This window comes from Cricetulus griseus, chromosome 3, assembly GCF_003668045.3.
Source record: "Cricetulus griseus strain 17A/GY chromosome 3, alternate assembly CriGri-PICRH-1.0, whole genome shotgun sequence".
In the NCBI taxonomy this organism is placed as follows: domain Eukaryota; kingdom Metazoa; phylum Chordata; class Mammalia; order Rodentia; family Cricetidae; genus Cricetulus; species Cricetulus griseus.
In genome coordinates, this window is record NC_048596.1 from 180,721,991 (window position 1) to 180,742,948 (window position 20,958).

The 20,958-nt window shown below is 38.9% G+C and overlaps 1 protein-coding gene across 2 annotated transcripts in view; it reads right to left on the reverse strand.

The window, feature by feature from the left end:
• Window positions 1-4,363: 4,363 nt before the first annotated feature.
• The window catches only part of Terb1 (telomere repeat binding bouquet formation protein 1), a 48,088-nt gene continuing 31,493 nt past the window's right edge, over window positions 4,364-20,958 (reverse strand). Inside the window, exons 13-18 of one of the 2 annotated variants that reach the window (XM_027405744.2) lie at window positions 17,557-17,621; window positions 17,172-17,264; window positions 9,099-9,248; window positions 8,234-8,296; window positions 5,379-5,501; window positions 4,364-4,582 (exon numbers count right to left, since the gene is read on the reverse strand). In XM_027405744.2, coding sequence (XP_027261545.1) covers window positions 4,395-4,582; window positions 5,379-5,501; window positions 8,234-8,296; window positions 9,099-9,248; window positions 17,172-17,264; window positions 17,557-17,621 — 682 coding nt within the window. In that variant the 3' untranslated portion in view covers window positions 4,364-4,394. The remainder of the gene's footprint in view (window positions 4,583-5,378; window positions 5,502-8,233; window positions 8,297-9,098; window positions 9,249-17,171; window positions 17,265-17,556; window positions 17,622-20,958) is intronic. The other variant, XM_035441427.1, reaches the window with a different exon arrangement.

Sequence of the window (20,958 nt, forward strand, 5' to 3'; positions counted from 1 at the left end):
AAAGGCATGCACTACCACTGCCTGGCATAGCTGTGATTTTTTTTTTTTTTAATCACCTTTAACAATGTTTTTGGCTTTGCTTCACCAAGTTTTTTTTTTAATTTTTTTTTTTTTTTTTTTTTTTGTGAGCCAACATTTGACAGGAGAACAAGAGACTGTAACTGCTTTTCTTCAGTGGAGGTCGTGGGAGAGACTGGATGTAAAAGAGGAGAAGTAATGGAGAAGAGACAGAAAGAAATGTTTGTGCTTATCAGAGGTAACTTTAGGCATGGCCTTTTCCTGAGGGTGTTTGCTGTTCTCTATGGAAGCAGGCTAACTTTACAAGGCATTAATAAATATCATAAGGAAATGTGATATGGCAGGAAAAGCAATCACCTAAGGGGGTTTCAGGTAAAAAAGGATAGTGATTCTGGCTCTGCCAAAAAACAAAAAAAATTCTAGCAGCATAAATTACAGGATCCAACAATGGGCATATAGTCTGCCAATTTGCATGTAAAAGGAAAATGGGAGGGAGGAACAGGCAATACAAGTCATATAAAGACAAGGGGCACACACGTTTCACAGGACACTAGAGTTGAAGACTCCGGGCCAGTAAGTGTTAATCCCCACTACATGAAATTCTCTAATGTGATCAGTTGCAAAAGAAGATAGTAGCTAGGGCCTGCCAATAGCCAATTCAGGTGCCATCTGAGACTTAGAGGAGAATGCAGCTGCACACTCACATAAGCAGAAACATGTTTCCAAAAATACTGGATGACAAAGAGCACAGGCTAAATCTAACAAAATGAGAAATTTAACAGGCGCTCCTACAGTCCTACAATAGGGCTTAACAAAAATATACCCTAGGCTGGAGATACCACTCTGTTAACAGTGACAGTGCAGGAATGCATTCCTAGCATCCCACAAACTGGGCTTGGTGGTAGAAACCTGTGATTACAACACTTGGAAAGCTAAGATGGGGGGGGGGGGGAGAGATAATGAGTTCAAAACCAACCAGGGCTGCGTAGTGAGATACTGTCTCAAAAACAGAACCAGGGCTGAGGATGTAACTCAGTGGGAGAACACTTGACTAGCAAACACAATGTAGTAGGGTCAAGCCCCAGATCTGCTAAACAAAAACAAGGAAGGTCATTCCAGGATATAAATCGAGTGCAAGGCCAGCCTGGGCTACATAAGACCCATATCCCACACAAATCCAACAGGATAGAATTTGAAAATGACTCCAATTATAATATAAAAAGTATAACTATATTAGCTTTTATTGGAAAATTGGTCACAGAAAATATCAAAAGACATCAAAATTAGGTTCATAAAATTGGGCATAGGAGAGAAGTTGAGCCCATTCTAAGGCCATACATTACAAATAGACAATAATATGTCCAGCAGTGACTAAGCTCATCGGAGGATATGACCTTGTTCTTCTACAGCATGAAGTAGCTGAGACTTATTAACATGAGGGGGAAAAATGCAGAAGGCCAGGAAGGGAAATGAGAGACACTTAAAATAACTAAAGCAACCAGTAAGATGGCTTGGTGGGTAAAGGCACTTGCTGCCTTGCCTGACAAACTGAGTTTGATCTCTAGGATGAACATGATGAAAGGAAAAAAACTAACTTCTGCAAGTTGTTTTCTTTGGCCTTCACATATGCCCTGTGGCACTTGTGCCCGTATACACCATATACACAATAAATCAATTCAATATAATAAACTAAGAAAATAAGCATACAGCAAAATGAGAACTTGATCACAGAATATTGAGTGCTAAGACAATTTCATAATTAACCTTTAGAAGAGAAATCATTTCAATTAACAAATGTCAAACATTTATTTGTTGGGTGAGAATATTAGTTGAACAGCTTGAGAAATTGTCAGGAGTTCTAGAGTGGACATTAGCACTAGGCAAAAAACTAAAATGCAAATGTCTCATATAGTATTTATGGCAATACTATAAGTGATGTTTAAAGGCTGCTAAGTGTTTTGCCTTTTATCTTCACAGGAAAACTCATCTCCAGAAGTCAAAGGAAACTGCCTGGGTAGATACTTAAGAAGGGACGGTAGCTATAACCATCAAACAAAAGGAATGTGCCATATGGTTAACTTTACAGCTGTCTCTCAGAGAACTCTATTTCTCTTTATTTCCTAGTCCCTATTCAATTAAACCAATACTGGCTTTCAAGTTGGATTTGGCTTTCCTCCTCTAAATCCAAGTATGTTATTAAAAGAAACTTCAGAGTTTCTGTATTATATCAAGAAGCCAATTGATGTAATACAGAATGGGGAAAGATTAGGGACTATCATTTGTCTTTTCTTGTTTTTTTCTCTCAAGGTGTACGCTCTTTCATATTTCTTATTTTCCCATGGATGCCTTTCCCAGTATACATACATGTACAAACAAACATTTCTCTGCTAACATTTATGTTTGAGCCGGGCATTGGTGGCGCTCACCTTTAATCCCAGCACTCGGGAGGCAGAGGCAGGCAGATCTCTGTGAGTTTGAGGCCGGCCTGGTCTCCAGAGTGAGTGCCAGGATAGGCTCCAGAGCTACACAGAGAAACCCTGTCTTGAAAAACAAAATTATGTTTGAGTCCCACACAGCCAATGAAGACCTGCCTAACAGCAATCCCTGGATGCTCCGGAAAGAAAATGGGCCACACCTCCTCGAGTACAGTGGATCCAACTTGCTTTGTTTCAACTGACACTCCGGCCAGAATTTCGGATACTGACTTCAATCAACACAAGAACTTCAATCAAGATAAGGACTTCAACCTGGACCTTCAAGCAAGCATCTCCCACCAGACATGGACTGGATATAACCCATTCAGGACTTTCATCACATTAACATTTCTGCCCACAGGACCCCATGAGGCTGTTGTTGTCTCAGTTCAGCGGGAAGTAACATGGAGAATACTAAATACTACACCCCACTTCTCCACTGTTGACACCTAGTTAGGGCTAGTTTCCTATTGTTTAATGTTGGGTTTGGAAGGTGGTGTTCAAGCTTGGACATCTCTTTTGGATGATTTTTAGGTTTAGTTGGAGTAGTTATAATTAAGATGTGACATTAGTAGATTATTATAACTTCTTGTAATTCACCCTTATGACTGTTAATTATAGATAATTTACACTGTTAAATCTTAATACTCTTTTAGACTAAAAGGGGAATTGTAGGGGAAATGTTAGCCACACCCTCTTGGGGGCTGGCACATGTGACGCAGACCACACACTAGGGCGTGGTCAGTGACGTAGCAAGACCTTAAATATGAGGGTTGCACACAGGCAGCTTTCTCTGTTCCATGGTTCACCTGGTTATAGGGTACTGATTCCATTGTGTGAGTACTCTCCTATTAAAACATCTGTTCATCAAACTTGCTCTGACTCCTTTGCAATACACATTAATTGTGCCCCACTTTATTTGGTGTCAGAAGTGGGATCACCCTACGTCCCAAAGTTCCCAGAGGAAGTGGGGAACCTGCTGCTGAAGCCCACCCTATCCAGATGCACTGCATTGGTGCAGCTTCAGTATGCCAGAGCTGTCCCACACTCTTGGGGGTTGGACTCAGCACTCCCAAGGATGGCCTGCAGCCCTCGAGAGTTCTAGGATTAGGATTCTAAGCTCCTACCGCCTCGAACACCAGTTGCCACAACTAGTCAATAGGCAGCAGAACCCAGGCAGCTGGCAATAATGTTACGAACTTCCATGTAAACTTCACAAAAGCTTAAAAAGGGATTTTGGAAGCAAAAGAACAGAGACAAGCACGACTTCTTGTTAGTAGCATTGTACCTAATATAAGTTTATGTGTGTTACTTGGGACTGTAATGTGGCAGCGGATGGAACTTGGGCGGTCTGGCAGAAAGCGCCCACGTGGTGGCAGGGCTCAGGTAGCTGCGGCAGAAAGACTTTCGTTACAATTGAGTGCTAAGACAATTTCATAATTAACCTTTAGAAGAGGAATCATTTCAATTAACAAATGCCAAACATTTATTTGTTGGTTGAACAGCCTTAGTTGAGCAGCTTGAGAAATTGTCGGGAGTTCTAGAGTGGACATTAGCACTAGGCAAAATACTGAAAGGCAAATGTCTTATATAGTATTTATGGCAATATAATGTTAAGTGATGTTTAAAGGCTGCTAATTTTTTTCTTGTGACCTATGTTCTTTGACCATTGAAAAGTAAAGGGACAACTTATTTGGTCTCATGGAGAAATTCTAATTTTCACACTGAAAAATGTATTTGCATTATAAATTATTGTAACATTTTGAAGAGTTTGTATCACAAAAATCATTTAAACTCTTATCAGCCCCTGTCTTTTAAGAGTTTAGAAGAATATTTAACATTTTGTATCTCCTAAGAAATTCTATTTTAAGAGTCCAAACAAAAAAACTGAGTCTCCTCTAGTCATATGGCTGCACAGTTGGGGCCTCTGATCAGCTTGTGGTATTTGTGAGCAAGGTCTACAGCCCTTCGTCCTTGTTGAAAGGGGAAAGACCACAAAATTGAATTCCAATGATTTCCCATTTTTTTAACTCCATGAAAAAGATAATTTACTTCTTCTTTGGTAAAGTTTTTACGAATTCTTCTTTTTTCTGTAATGAATGGAAATTGTATAATATATTAATACTTGCTGAAATAAGATACCTTCTTAAGACTCAAATAAATGTATAACTTATTCCATAGATATAAACTACAGAATGAGACAGTTTGATGCCAGAGATGTTTTTCAAATGGAAATTTACTTCAGTTTAAAAGATCATTGAGTGAGGGGTTACCACTGTTGACTTCCTTAATATTATAACTTAATCCACTGAAATAATATTCACATCTACCAAACAATCAAATGGCAAGTTTATAAACATTAGATTTTAATGCAGCATTCTGTGAGGAAGGTTAACAAACAGCTTATCTATCTTACAGATACAGTATTCTCAAAAGCTTCATAACTTCACAGAATATGGAATACCAACATTTGTTATTTTGAGTACTAGTTTTCATTTGTTTTTGTTTTGTTTTGTTTTGGTTACTCAAGACAGGGTTTCTCTGTGTAACAGCCCTAGCTGTCCTGTAACTAGCTCTGTAGAACAGGATGTCTTCAAACTCAGAGATTCTGCCTCTGGAGTGCTGGGATTAAAGCTGTGCATCACCACCATCTGGCCCAGTTTTCACTGGATTGAAGACTAAGAGTTGTTTGAAGTTCACTTACAAAACAAACAAACAAAAAACCCTACATGTACTATCTATAAGGGGTGCTCAGCTTATCACAATATAAAAGCAAAATGGGTCACATAATGGAAAAAGAAGTTTGTAGGTTTTCTTTTCTTTTCTCTTTTTTTCTTTTTCTGAGACAGGCTTGTCCTATGTAGCTCGGTCTTGCCTCAAACTCACTATGTAGTCCATGCTGGCCTGGAACTCGGAATCTTCTTGCCTTAGCCTCTGGAATACTGGTATTACAGGCATGTTCCTCCAAACTTGGAAGTTTTTGACTATCTGGTTTTAGATGAATAGCTTCTATAACAGAAAGAATACACAGTTGGCAAACAGTCATTTCAATTATCTCCTGGTGACTATCATGAGGAAATAGTTTTAGTATTATTGTGTGTGTGTGATATGTATGGACACACTCATGCCGTGGCATGTATGTGGAGATCAGGGAACAGCTTTGTAGAGTCAGTTCTTTTCTTCCACTCTGATATGGGTTCTGAGGATCAAACTTAGGTCATCAGACTTAGTTGCAAGCACTTCTACTACTGGTCTCTCTCTCCAGTCCCAGCACATAGGTTTCCTTGGACTTCAGAGTTCACTGATACCTGTGTGGCACTGTAGACAGATGCCAGAGAGGTGTGCTTTAGCATTTCTGCTTGAGGCTGCTACTTACTTTAGAAGGGATGGATGTATCAACTTTGACCCTTACAAGCCAACACTGCTGGCCATCTGTCTACCTTCCTAAGGTAAGTGCAATGGTGTAAAACAAAAGAGAACATGTTCCCAGAAGATGCTGAGAAGTCATTGCTATTACTTAGTAGTTAGTATTTAAAATGCAAGCTCCATGAAGGGCGAGGCATCTGAGTAGCTTAGTTACCACTGTAACCCAGGCTCAGAACATATCTCAGACATAGTAAACAATCATCAATATTTATTAAGAGAAAAAGTTACTATTGATAAAACTGTCTCAAAACTTTATTTACAAGTTACCCCTTAGCTGGAGAATGCTGGAAAACTATTGTTACCCAAGTTTCTTTGAAGCTTCACTTGATGAATGACTTGATCTCCTTATAATCAGGACGGGGTAGGGTATAACTTTTAGGACACTGAGGCCTTAAAGTTGTTCACATGAAGCTCCCTGCCATTTTCACTAAGCCTGCCATTTTCCTGACTTACAAGTTCTACAGCAGAGGACTGGGTAATTTTGAAAAACACTCTGTACTTCAAGGCTTCACTCATGGCCTTTTTGAGTGCAATTTTAAAACATTATTATTAAATTACTAGGCTTCTAGAAAGTCTTGCTATATAGCTCACACTTGCCTCAAACTTGTGAACTGTCTGCCTTAGTTCTGGGATTAGAGACATGAGTCACACACCCAGCCTCAGTGCTATTCTTAATATCCCCTGTATGTTACAGAAGAAGATGAGCAAGAGGACTTAATTCCAGAAATTCTTAATTCTTTCAACATAGCAAGCCATCCTAAAAAGAGCCTTGGGGCAGATTGAATGCCTACATGGTACATTGTCCTTCCTCAAAAATGATAGGCTCAAATCTGAGTATATTTGAGTATAAACTACAGTTAAAAGAAGTGTAGTGAACTGGGCATTGGTGGCGCATGCCTTTAATACCAGCACTCGGGAGGCAGAGGCAGGCAGATCTCTGTGAGTTTGAGGCCAGCCTGGTCTCCAGAGCGAGTGCCAGGATAGGCTCCAAAGCTACAGAGAGAAACCCTGTCTCGAAAAACAAAAAAACAAACAAACAAAAAAAGGAGTGTAGTGAGATACCTAATATATAAGGGAAATTAATCAAGAGGAAAAAAAATTGATCGCATACTAAATATTCCTGGGTTGATTTAAAAGATTATGATGGGGCATGTTCTTGTGTATGTTTTTCTTACTGGTTGATGAATAAAACACTGTTTGGCCCATAGAAGCAGGAAGATAGACGGGACTAGGAGACAAGGAGAATTCTGGGAAAGGTAGGCAGAGAGGCACTACAGAGAGATGCCATGTAGAGACAGGGAGGATAGGACGTGCCAGGTGTTCTCTGGCAAGATAAGGCCATGTAAAAATACATAGATTAGTAGTTATGGGTTAATAATTAAGAGAGAGCTAGTCAATAAGAAGCCCTAGATATCAGCCAACAGTTTTATAACTAATACAGCATCTGTGTGTTTATTTGGGGCTCAAGGGTGGCGGGACCTGGTGGGACAAGAAATTCCGGCAACAAGATTAAGCTGGGAGATGGTGGTGCATGCCTTTAATCCCAGCACTTGGGAGGCAGAGGCAGGTGGATCTCTGAGTTTGAGGTCAACCTAGTCTACAGAACAAGTTCCAGACAGCCAGGACTCCACAAAGAAACCCTGTCTCAGGAAATAAAAAAAAAAAAAGAGAGAGAGAGAGAGAGATAAAGAGTCAAATTAATACTTCCTCAAAATACTCTTGTAAATACTCTTATAAATTCTAAAAGAGGAGGCCAAATTATTATAACTGATTATTAACATAATTAGAGAAAATAATATCTATAAAACAACTAACATATACCAGATGTTTAATAAATGTCAGGGCTGGAGAGATGGCTCAGTGGTTAAGAGCACCAGAGGACCAGGGTTCAATACCTAGCACCCACATGGTGGCTAGCAACCCTTTACAACTCCAGTTCCAGGGGACCTGATGTCTTCTTTGGCCTCCATGAGCACTGCATACACATGCAGTGAAATATTCATACATGTAAAACAAAAATACACGCATGCAGGGAAATATTCATACATGTAAAATAAAAATAAATAAAATCTACAAAACCAGTTAAAAATAAATAAATAAAAGGAATGTCTGTTTCCTAGAGCTCTTTCCCCAGGTGGCAAGCAGCAAGAAAACAGCATAAAGGGAGAAAGATGGTATCTTTTCTTCAGTAGGTATAATCTCATACAAGCCAAGCGTTATCATTTTATGTAATTAAGGAGAACAGTCTTTCAGCTGCTCTCTTCTTTTTAGGGATATGTACAGTTAAAGCAAATTTAAAAATTAAATATATTCACTTAGTCCTTCAGAAGCAGTAGATTCTTTACTAAGTTGTCTTCTACGGGGGGTCAGCAAAATTTCTGAAAAATATAGGAAACATTAAGTATACTTATAATAGCAATCTAAGTAGTTACATATCAAATCTATTATAGTATGATACTGCTTACCATCTTATAGTGGTAATCCTTAAGTGAACTAGAAATAATTTTGCTTATTTTATTTCTTACTGTGTATGAGTGTTTTGTCTGCATGTGTGCATGTACACTAACTACATTTGTACCTGAAGAGGGTGCTGGATTCCCTGGAACTGGAATTACAGATGGTTGTGAGCCACATATGGGTGCTGGAACTGAATGAACCTGAGTCATATGTAAGAGCAGGCAACTGCTTTTAACTGCTGAGCCATCTCCCCAGACCCACCTTTTTTTGTTTTTGTTTTGGCTGTCCTAGAACTAGCTATGTAAACCAGGGTGGCCTTGAACTCAGGGATCTGCCTAACTCTGCTTCCCAAGATCTGAAATAAAAGACAAGTGCCACCACACCTAGATCTTTTTTGTTTGATTTTTTGACACAGGGTATCAGATAGATCAGGCTGGTCACAAACTCTGTATAGCTAAGGATGGCCTTGAATTCCTGATTCTCTTGCCTCTACCTCCCAAAGGCTAAGGATATAGGTATATTCCACCATGCCCAGTTTAGGGAGAATTTTTAAGCCATTACAGATTAAAAACTCCTCTAGTATATCTTAAGTTATTGGTAACCTAGAGATAGGGTTTTTTTTTTTTCAGCAGTATTTCATACTCTAGTCAATATACTTAATACTTTAGAGGATAGTTCAGAATATAAAGCCACAATTACAGTTAAAGTGGCTGAATTAATTACCTTTGCCACAGATAAGTGCTTTCCTTAGTTCACTTTTATATTTATCTTCAGCTTCCATAATGACTTTATGATGATCACATAGGTATGCACAAGAGTGCAAAAGCTTGCTAAAATTTCGGCTATTGAGGAGTTTTCTTACTGCTATGCAACCTGAAAGAAAACAAATTTAAGTTGGTATATAGATGCTACAAAATTATATACTAGTAACTCAGTGAAAACAGATAACCTCTAAGATGATAAACTAAAGTGAAATTAAGAAATTAGGAAAATTTCAAGAAACCCCAACTTATCTCAGAGAGTAAAGAAACTACACAAAAGAAATAAGGGTCTGGCTGGTTGCTCATTTGGTTAGTGTGTGGTGCTAATAATGCCCAGATCCAGAAGTCAATCTCCGTATGGGACAAATTGCTTATTGCCAGGCAGTGGTGGCACATGCCTTTAATCCCAGCACTCTGGAGGCAGAGGCAGGCAGATCACTGTGAGTTTGAGGCCAGCCTGGTCTGCAAAGCAAGTTTCAGGACAAACTCCAAAACTACACAGAGAAACTCTGTCTTGGAAAACCAACCAACCAACCAAACAAACAAACAAACAAAAAACTAAAAAAAAAAAAAAAGAAAGAAGGGTTGGGTTGGGGCGGAAGTGTGAACAGTTACAGCCACACAGAAAAGAAGCACCCAACCCACTGTGGCAACACATGCCTACAATCCTCAGTACTTAGAAGGCCAAGACAGAAAGGCAGGAGGTTTGCAAGTTCAAGACTAGCTTGTGCAATTTTGTGAAACCTAGGCACAAAAACAAAACAAACAAAACACCAAGAAATTAAAGGACTGCTACAGGTCAGTGTACAGTGCTTGTCTACCAAGTGCAAAGCCCTGGGTTCAGTACTGAAATAGAAGAAGAAAAGGGCTAAGGATTAGCTTAATTGGTACAATATTTGACTAACATTCACAAACTCTGGATTAAATCCCTAGCACAGTACAAAATTGAGCACACACCTGCAATCCCAGCATTTAGAAGGCAGAGGCAGGAAAATCCTTGCTTATATAGTCAACTGGAGGCCAGACTAGGATATATAAGACTGTCTCCAAAAAACAGAAAAGAAAAAGAAACAGGAAGTATCTACATTGGTTTGGTTTTGAGTCATTAAGGGAAGGTACCTAAAGAAGTTGTGATGGTATGACTGAAATGTATCCCATTGTCTCAGGCATTTCAATACTTGGTCACCAGCTGGTGGCACTGTTTAGGAAGGTTCAGAAAGTATGTCACTGGAAGTGGGCTTTTCGAGTTTGAAGATTGGAGCCTTTCCAGTGCACTCCCTTTATTTCCTTCTTGTGATTCAAGATGTGAGCTCTTGGCTCACATGGTGGTCACAGTGATGAACTCTTTTTTTTTTTTCTTTAAGATTTATTTATTCATTTATTCATTCATTTATTTACTATGTATAGTGTTCTACCTTCACATATGCCTGCATGCCAAAAGAGCGCACCAGATGTCATTATAGATGGCTGTGAGATACCATGTAGGTTGCTGGAAACTGAATGCAGGATCTTTGGAAGAGCAGCTAGTGATCTTAATCTCTGAGCCATCTCTCCAGTCCCCCAGTAATGAACTCTTACCTCTCTGGAACCTTCCTTCTCTAAGGTGCTTTGGTCATGCTATTTTATCATAGTAACAGAAAAGTAGTATCATAGTAACAGAAAAGTAGAAGTGTTCTTTATATTCAATTTTCTTTTCACTTTAAAGATTATTATGGAACATTTTAAATGCCTAAGAGTAAAAGCCAGAGCATAACAAACATCTATGTATATTTCACCTAGTTTCATAATTATTAAATCATAGAAAGTCATTTTTTTGAGGCAGAGTTTCTCTGTGTAGCCCTGGCTGTCCTGGTATTTACTCTGTAGAGTAAAGGTGTGTGCCTCCACCAACTGTAGAAAGTCAAATTTTTATTGATATCTCTCCAATTATAACACACCCACGTGGACAATGGAATTTGCATTTAAATATCATGCATTTGTGAATACTTATGCATCCCTAATATAAGGATTTTGCTTTTTTAAATATATGAAACTATTACCTAAGAAAATAATGCTTACTATAATCTAACATACAGTGCTTGTCTTAGGGTTTCTATTGCTGTGCAGAGACACCATGACCACAGCAACTCTTAAAAAGGAAAAGAAAGAAATTGTTATCAGGTAAGGCACAGTGTTACACACTTATAGTCTTGGCTTCTTGGAAAGCCAAGTTAAGCCAGGAGGATCACTTACATCCATGAATTCCAGGCCAGCCTAGCTATCATATAAATACCTCATTCATCTTTCCAAAAATTTTATCAAGTAGCATTAATATGATGAATGTGGTATAATCTAATGCTTCAGTGTTGAAACTGTGATCAACCTTGAGCAATGATGTACAACAGATGTTGGTTATTGTATTTCCCTTAAACTAAAAAAAAAATGTATTGTATAGTAAACTTATAAACTCACTCCAGAACTCACATGGACCTAGGTGGATGATCTAGGAATTATGGCTTTAGATTTCTGAGAGGAAAATACTTCAAGAAACAATATTCATAAATACAGTGAGACTACAGACAATACATTTTTAAGGGACTGGAAATATTGCTGAGTGGTAAACAGCACTTGCTATTCTTGCAGAGGATTTTTATTTTGAGTGCCAACACCCATATAATGGCTAACAACTTCCTACAACTGCAGTTCTAGGGGAGCCAATGCCCTCTGAACTCCTAAGAACTGTTGCACACACATGATATACATGAACTCACATAAGAACACATACATACACATGAAAATACATAATTTTTTACAAAGAGTTTTTTTGAGACAGGAGTTTTCTATGTAGTCCTGAACATCCTGGAACTCGCTCTGTAGACCAGGCTGGTCTCAAACTCAGAGATCTGTCTGCTTCTGCCTCCTGAGTGCTGGGATTAAAGGCGTGCACAACCACCACCTGGCTATAAAGAATTTTCTTAAGCTACTGGTTTTAGCTAGGTGTGGTAGTACAAATCAGAGGATCACAATATTTGAGACCAGTTTGGGCCAAATGGAGAGACTCAAAATAAATAAAAGACTCAAAAAAAAAAAATTTAACAAACCCGGGCATAGTGATGCATGCCTGTAATCTCAGCATTCTGGAGGCAGAGACAAGATGATCACATGTTTGAGGCCCAACAATCACAGGGACAAGTTTAATAATCTGAGACTGTACGTAGTTGGTTTATGAACAATCTCCTTTTCTAAATATACATTTCGCAGCTGTGGTGGTTTGAATGAAAAAATGTCCCCCATGATTTGAATAACTAGTTTCCAATTGCTGTTTGGAGAGGTTGAAGGGGTGTAGCACTGCTGGAGAAGTACCTCAGTAGGGGTGAGCCTTACCCTACTTTCAGTCCATTTGTTCCGTTTCATGTTTGTGGCTGAAGACACGATCTTTCAGCTTCCTGACCCTGCTACCATGCCTGCTGCTTGCTGCATGTCTCCCTGCCATGATGGACTCTTCTCCTTCTGGAACCGTAGTCAAACTAAACTCTTCCTTCTGTAAGTTGCCTTGGTTATGATACTTTATCACAGCAACAGAAAAGTAACTAATTCAGCAGCCTAGTTCCATTGCCTAGATATATCATGCACAAAAAACCCTTTCTAAGCAATGCACTAAACAATCTTGGACATTACCTTCCCATCTGCATATCTGTATCAGACTATACATATACCTTTCTCTGAACAATGGGATAAGTTTCTCCTTCATTGACAATCAAATTTAGACAGGTTTTTTATTGTTACTATTATCATTATTATTATTGTATTTAAATATGTATATAGGTGTTTTGTCTACATGTCTATCTGTGTACCAAATACATGTAGTGCCCAAGGAGGTCAGAAGAGGTGTTAGATCCCCTGGAATTGAAGTTATAGATGTTGGGAGCAGCCATGTGATTGTTAGGAATTGAACAGGGGTCCTTTGGAAAGTAGCCTGTGATCTTAACTATGAGCCATCTTTCTTGCCCTGTATTTTTTTATTTTTAACTGTGTGTGAATGTGTGCATGTGTGTGATTACATGACTCCCATAGGCTTATATATTTAAATGTTTGTTTTCCAGTTGGTAGACTATTTAGGAATGATTAGGACATTCAGACTTTGCTGGAGGAGATGTGTCACTGGGGGGTGAGTTTTGGAGGTTTCAAAAGCCCATGCCAGACCCAGTCTTGCTCCCCAACCCCCATTGTCATCTTGCCAGTAAGATGTAAGCTCTTAGCTACTGCTCTAGCACCATACCTACCTGCTCCAATGATAATCACAGACTAACTATTTGAAACTATAAGCAAGACCCCAATTAAACACTTTCTTTTGTAAGTTGCTTTGGTCATGTTGTCTCATCACAGCAATAGGACAGTAACTAAAATAGTCATAGAAGCCAGAATAGAGTGCCAGATCCCTGGGAACTAGAATTTCAGGTGGTTGTGAGCGGTGGGTGTTGGAAATTTAACTCAGGTCCTCTCCAAAAGCAAAAGTATGGCTCTTAACCACTGTCCCAAATGTAGACAATTTCTGTTCAAATATACTCCTAGTATATCTGAATATGAGGCACAGAAAGGCCGATCCAGCCTGAACTATTTTTGGGTGCATGTGCAATAAGACAAACTGTGTCCTCAAGTAAACTTTTAGGAAGAATTCCCTATTTACCATCCTATGCCTATGCATAACTGAATGGGCACATGATTAAAATCAGATCAATTATGGGGAGGGACATGCACAGTAAGATGATTATATGACCTAATCTATCAAAGCAGAGAATTGTCCATGTTGTACCTTTTAACAACTAAACTGATCCTTTTCTTGAGCCCTAAACAATAACTGGAGTCCTGAAGTACTAGTAAAGTCCACTGTCAATCTTGACAGTATATCCTCCTCTAATCTGTATTACTGATTGGCTCTTTATTAAGTTACCTTGTTACTTTTGCACATCTATGTGAGCCCTTATTTTCAATGCTTTGGATTGCTGTGGAATAATCCTTCTGTACACTGTGAAAATGGGTTGCTCTCATTGTTAATAAAAAGCTGATTGGTGGCTGGGTGGTGGCATATGCCTTTGACCCAGCACTTGGGAGGCAGAGGCAGGCAGATCTCCATGAGTACGAGGCCAGCCTGGCCTACAGAGCAAGTGCCAAGAGAGATTCAAAAGCTATACAGAGAAACCCTGTCTCAAAAACAAAACAAAAAACAAACAAACAAAAAAAGCGCTAATTGGCCAAGGGTTAGACAGGATTTTTCAGGACAGAGAGAGTGCTGGAAAGAAGGGCAGAGTCAGAGGAGTCACAAGCTTCCTCTTAGGGAAGAAGCAACATGAGAAGTTCATTAATGTGCCTTGGGACAGCACATAGATTAATAGAAATGGGTTAATTTAAGTTGTAACAGCTGGCTGGATACAAGCATTTATAATTAATAATAAGTCTCTGTGTGGTTATTTGGGAGTGGGCTGGTGGGACAGAAAAACTCTGCCTACATTGGATAAGAGGTCAAGAACCTGAAAACACATGATTCTAGCCCTGGCCATTAGTAACAGCACTATAACATGAGACCCAATTTCAATAACCTAAATATATATATATGAGTCAATAGTGAATAAGTCGCCAGTTTTAGGGGGAAAAGGCTCCAGGTAAACTAACATTTAAAGTTCAGTAAAATGACAAAAATAACTAAATTAAGAGGGAAAGTGAGGGGTTAGGTAACTTTAATGTATAAAAATAAGTAGAATGTTAAGAGAGGAGGGACAGGATAAAGTAGTAGTAGAGCTCTTGTCTAATATGTTCAAGGCCCCTAGGTTCAATCCCAGGTAATGGGAAGAGTGTGTGTGATAGTGGACAAGAGAGCAAGTGCCACCTGTTAGGGAATTAATGGAATGAGTGTATAGAAAAGGAATCATGAAGAGTCAACAATAAGAGTAGAATAATATCCTGGCATGGTCATACATGCTGATAATCCCAGCACTTATTGGGCAGAGACAGGAGGATCACTGAAAATTCAGGACAAGTCTAGCCTACATAGAAAACATGAGGCCAGTTAGGGCTACACAATCAAACTTCATCTCAAAAGATCCCTCTCAGGGCTGAGGAGATGGCTTAGTGGTTGAGAGCACTAACTGCTCTTTCAGAGGATCAGGGTTCAATGCCCAGTACCCACATGGCAACTCACAAAAGTGTGTAACTCCAATTCTGGGGTGGCTGACACTGTTCTGGCCTCCTTGGGCATCAGGCACAAGTGACGAATAGGCATATACGCAGGCAAAAAACCCATGCATCCACACCCCCACACCCCCATACTTCCTCTTCCCTCTAAAAGGGCAGGAGTGGGTAGAGTACATAAATATTTAAAGGGAAAGCAAATTGTACCAAGTATTTGGATTTTTAAGATGAAGAAAAATTAGCCTGGTTAGGTAGGACAAATGGATGTAATAACCCAAATTATCTGCCTATGTATTCTGTAATGAACTCAAGAGGGTACTATAAATGCTGTGAAATTTATAAGTAAAATACAGCAATAATTAGCATCAATTAGACATGAACTACCCAAATCAAGGAGTCAAGAGTTTCAGCACTGAAACATTAGGTTAATCCAGGAGTGATGGCTACCAGCTGAATCTGTAGCCGGGGCTACAGAGTGGGTTCCAAGTTAGCCTGGATTACAGTGTGATACCCTGTTTTAAAAGCAGATAAGAAGAATCTTGAGATTAAACTACATTTTTCCTATTAATAATGTCTGTGGTGATTTCAATAAGAATGGCCCCATAGTCACATATATTTGAATGCTTAGTCATCAGGGAATAGCACTACTTGAGAAGGATTAGGAGGTATGGCCTTGTTGAAGGAAGTGTGCTTTTGGGGGTGGGCTTTGAGGACCAGAATCTCCCTCTCTCTGCCTACAATTCAGCTACTGCTCCAGCACCTGTCTGTATACCATCATGATTTTCACCATGATGATAAATGGAATAAATCTCTGAAAGAGTAAGCAAGTCCCCAATTAAATCCTTTCTTTTATAAGAGTTGCCTGTTCATGGTGTCTCTTCATAGCAATATCACTGTGACTAAGACACTGACTTTATGTGTTTTTGAGATGAGGTGGTATTACATTGCTTAAACTAGAGGCTCTAATGATCCTTCCTGCCTCTCTCTCTCTCTCTCTCTCTCTCTCTCTCTCTCTCTCTCTCTCTCTCTCTCTCTCTCTCTCACCCCCCCCCACACACAAGCAGGGTTTCTCTGTGTAACTGCCCTTGGTTATCCTGGCACTCTCTCTGTAGACCAGGCTGGCCGTGAACTCAGAGATCCGTCTGCCTCCTAAATACTGGGATTAAAGGTGTGTGCCATCATTGCCCAGAGTGCCTCAATCTCTTAAGTATCTGGAATACAGGTGTGCTGATTTAAAGGAAGAAACTGCACAAAGATTGTACAGTTATATTAGACAGAAGAGAGTAGTTATAGAATTCATATTACGGTTATAAATCAGCTTCAGAGGAACAGAGATGCAAATCCTCATCTAAAATAGAATAGTGATGTTCTGCACTGAACATGGAGCACTGTTTCTTCAGAGAACAGTGAGCATGAAAAAAAGAGGAAATGGTAGGGTGTGAGGAAGAGAAAGATTTGGATCAGTGCAGTGAGATCTTTTAGAAAAAAATCAGTAGTGGGGCATGGGACACTAGGAACATTAATAAATTTACTAGAAATATAAAACTATATATGGAATACTTAATACCTGTTTAGAATATAATATAGAATAAATATCTATTTCTCTGATCTCTGAAAACATATTTATCTTGCTCATTTAAAGTTACAGACAATGTTGTGACAAAAACAAAAATAAGAGATATTAATTGCATTTACTCATTTGGGCATGCCCTAATGAAAAATAGACAATATTGATTTAAATGCTTCTAAAATTCAGATCGTCACATATTCAAAGGAGATGAAATTAATCATAAGGCAGAAATGTTATAAATTCTAACTAATAGCAGATAAAGATTCAATTATGAAATTAATATAATTAAAAAATATTCACCTGAGCACCTATATTTCAACATTTTGGAACAGTTGTCACTTGCTTGAAAACCAACTTCTTTATCTATTATGTCTAAACACAATGTAAATGGATCTGAAAAAAATGCAAAATGTAAGATTTTTTTTGTTTAATGAAAAGGTTCTGAAATTTATAATATTTATTAAGCCTCAGATTTTTCATACATTTTCTCTCACTACTACATATCCAGTCATCTTAGAGGATAAAGAAAAAGATTCTATATATGAGTAAATGGTAATAAAGACAGGTGTGCCAGAGTCAAAAGTATGGCTTACACAGAGCAGATATACCAACTTACATTTAAGTTTTAGCCATACCAAATACCTATTTGCTTGAAAAACCAAAGAAGAAACATTTAAAATCATACCTGTTACTGATACTTGCTGCCTTCCATTTTTGACAATGTGAGTCGGATGTTCAACAACATGGTCACTAAAAGAAAATGGACACTACATTATTAGAAGTAAAAATTCTGTGGTGTAGGGGAAATTTTAAACAGTATTGTGGCTTGGAATGTTCAGTGGGACAACAGAGCTGTTTCCAAAACCTACTACAATAATCTGAATGTCAAATGTGCTCCCAAAGTTCATTATTTAAGCCCTGACCCTCAGCTTGGCACTACTGGGAGATTTTGAGATCTTCAGGAGGTGGGGCCTTGTACAAGGTCTTAAAGTCACCAGGGGGACTGTGCAACCCTGGTATGTCCTATTTTCTTCTGTTTCTTGGCTCATGGGGTGAGTGGCTTGCTCCAACAGATGCTCCCAACACCTTATGCTGTCCTTGCTAGAGACCCCAAAGCAAAGGGTATTCAGCCCATCATGTCAGAATGTAATTTCCCAAACCATGAATCAAAATAAACCTTTTCTCTATAAAAGTTAATTGTTTCAAGTATTGTGTTATAATGACAGAAAGCTGACTACCATATCAACAATATTTGACCAAAATAGGGTCTGCAATAGTCATAGCCTTGCTTGAAGAAGTAAACAAGCCTGCAGAGAGTGACAGTATTGATAAAAGACAGAAGCAAAATATTATAAAAAAAAAACAAACAAACCACTAACAGAGGGCTAGGGTTATAGTTTTTGTTTTGTTTTGTTTTTCTTGTTTTGTTTTGTTTTAAGTCTCCTATATCCCAGACTGGCCATAAACCCAATCTGTATTAGAGGGTGACTTTAAATTTTTTTACTCTTCTGCCTCTACCACCTGAGTGCTAGGGATTAAGGTACATGTTACCATACCCCGTTTATACGGTACTGGAGCCTTGTGTTTATTCCTAGCATATGACAAAGTATGTGTGTGGGACAAATAGATGAATGGATAATAGTTTGAATACTAAAAAAAAATACAGGGAAAAACATTTAGAAGAATAGATAGACTAGGGATATAGCTCAGGTGGTAAAGTGTCTACCTAGCATTTTGAAGCGCTGGTTTCAATCCCCACACACAAACTGAGTGCTGTATCTCATATCTTAATCTCAGCACTCAGGAGGTAAAAGCAGAAGGATAAAAAAAAATTCAAAGTCATCATCTAAAACAGAGTGAGCAAAAGCACATCTGGGATATAGGAGACTTGGTTTCAAGGAAGAAAAAAAAGAAGAGAAGGAGGAAGAGGGGAAAAAAAGGAAGAATAAAGTCCAAAAGGGAGAGAATAAAATCTGGGAGAACATGGATGACAGGAAAACAAACAATAATATAACAATATTCATTGTTAATATCTGCGATAGTTTGAATATAATTGGCCCCCATAAACTCATAGGGAATGGCACTATTAGGAAGCATGGCTTTGTTGGAGTAGGTGTAGCCTTATTAGAGGAAATGTGTCACTGTGGGGGTGTACTTTGAGGTCTCCTTTGCTCAAGCATGTTCAGTGTGGTACACCGTTGGTTCTATGTCCTACAGATCAAGATGTAGAACTTTCAGCTCCTTCTCCAGCACCATGTCTGCCTACATGTTGCCATGTCCTGTGGTAAGATAATGGACTAAACCTCTGAACTGTAAGCCACCCCAATTAAATGTTTTCCTTCATAAGAGTTGCCTTGGTCGGGCTGGAGAGATGGCTCAGAGGTTAAGAACACTGGCTGTTCTTCCAGAGGTCCTGAGTTCAATTCCCAGTAACCACATGGTGGCTCACAACCATCCCTTATGAGATCTGTTGCCCTCTTCTGGGTGTGCAGATATACATGGAAGCAGAATGCTGTATACATAATAAATAAATAAAATCTGTAAAAAAAAAAAAAAAAGAGTTGACTTGGTCATGGTGTCTCTTCACAGTAATAGAAACCCTAAGACAACAGCCTTTTGTAAACTGGGCATAGGACATACACCTGTAATCCCAGCACTTGGGAGACTGAAATAGGAATATCATGAGTAGTAAGCCAACCTGACCTAACCTCAGAAAAACAAACGAAACAAAATATTTCATATATGGAACCACACATTTATGTCTGGTAAATAAATCCTTGATGGGGGTTGGAAAGATAGCCCTGTGGTTAAGTGGTCCACTTCCAGAGTTCAATTCTCAGCACCCACAGAATAGCTCAGGGGATCTAACATCTTTTTCTGGCTTCTTTACAGGCCCTAAACATACACACAGTACATAGACATATATGCAGGCAGATACCCATATACAGAAAATAAAAAGAAATAAATAATATTTAAAAGAGAAAAGAGGATATAGCAAGATGTATGTTTATTTTGTGTTTTGAGACAGAGTCTCACATACCCATGCTGGCCCTCAACTTGATTTGTAGTGGAAAATGACTCTGAGCTCCTGATCTTCCTGCCCTCACTTTCTGAGTGCTGGTATTATGGACATGTGCCACTATGCCCACTTGATGCAATACTGTGAATCAGTCTCAGGGTCCAGTGCACAGTAGGCACGTACTCTGCCAACTGAACTAACTAACCCCTTTGTCATAACTAACCCTTTTATGGGGGCCAATTTCAAACTACCACAGATATTAACAATGATTAATGTTAATCTCTAGGCCTTCGTAAATCTATTTGTAGAGGGTACAAGACAGAAGGGGAAAACAATTAAAATGCAAGTATGAGTAACTCAAACTGACACTAAAATAACAATAATAGCTAAGATAGAAACAAGGCCAATCTTAAAGTTAGAGAGATGGCTCTGCAGTTAAGAACACTTGCTGCTCTTTCAGAGGACAGGAGTTCATTCTCAAGTGTCAGGTGACTCAAGACTTCATGTAACACCAGTCCCCAGGGACCCAACACCCTGACCTCCATGAGCATCCAAACTCACAGACACACACACAAATAACAAAAGTAAATCTTAAGAAAATAAAAAGTTTAGCCGGGAGTTGGTGGCACACGCCTGTAATCCCAGCACTCGGGAGGCAGAGGCAGGCGGATGTCTGTGAGTTCAAGGCCAGCCTGGTCTCCAGAGCTAGTGCCAGGATAGGCTCCAAAGCTACACAGAGAAACCCTGTCTTGAAAAACCAAAATAAATAAATAAATAAATAAATAAATAAATAAATAAATAAATTTAAAAAGGGCCAACCAGAAGAGAATAAAAGAGTATGGGTGAAAGTCTTGGAGCAGAAGGCTAAAAGGCTGGCCCAAAAACATATCTCAGCATTCTGCAGTTTCCTATCCCTGAGAGGTGAGGTTAAAATAACACTGACAGCAAGCAGTCTTGCCAGCTTCTACACAGCACTCCTAAACTGCTTAATTTTCTCAGTTCTGACAAAAGTGTAAATTTTCCTTTGGCTTGTTTCTATTTTTCTTTTGGACATGGTCAAAAGTCTAA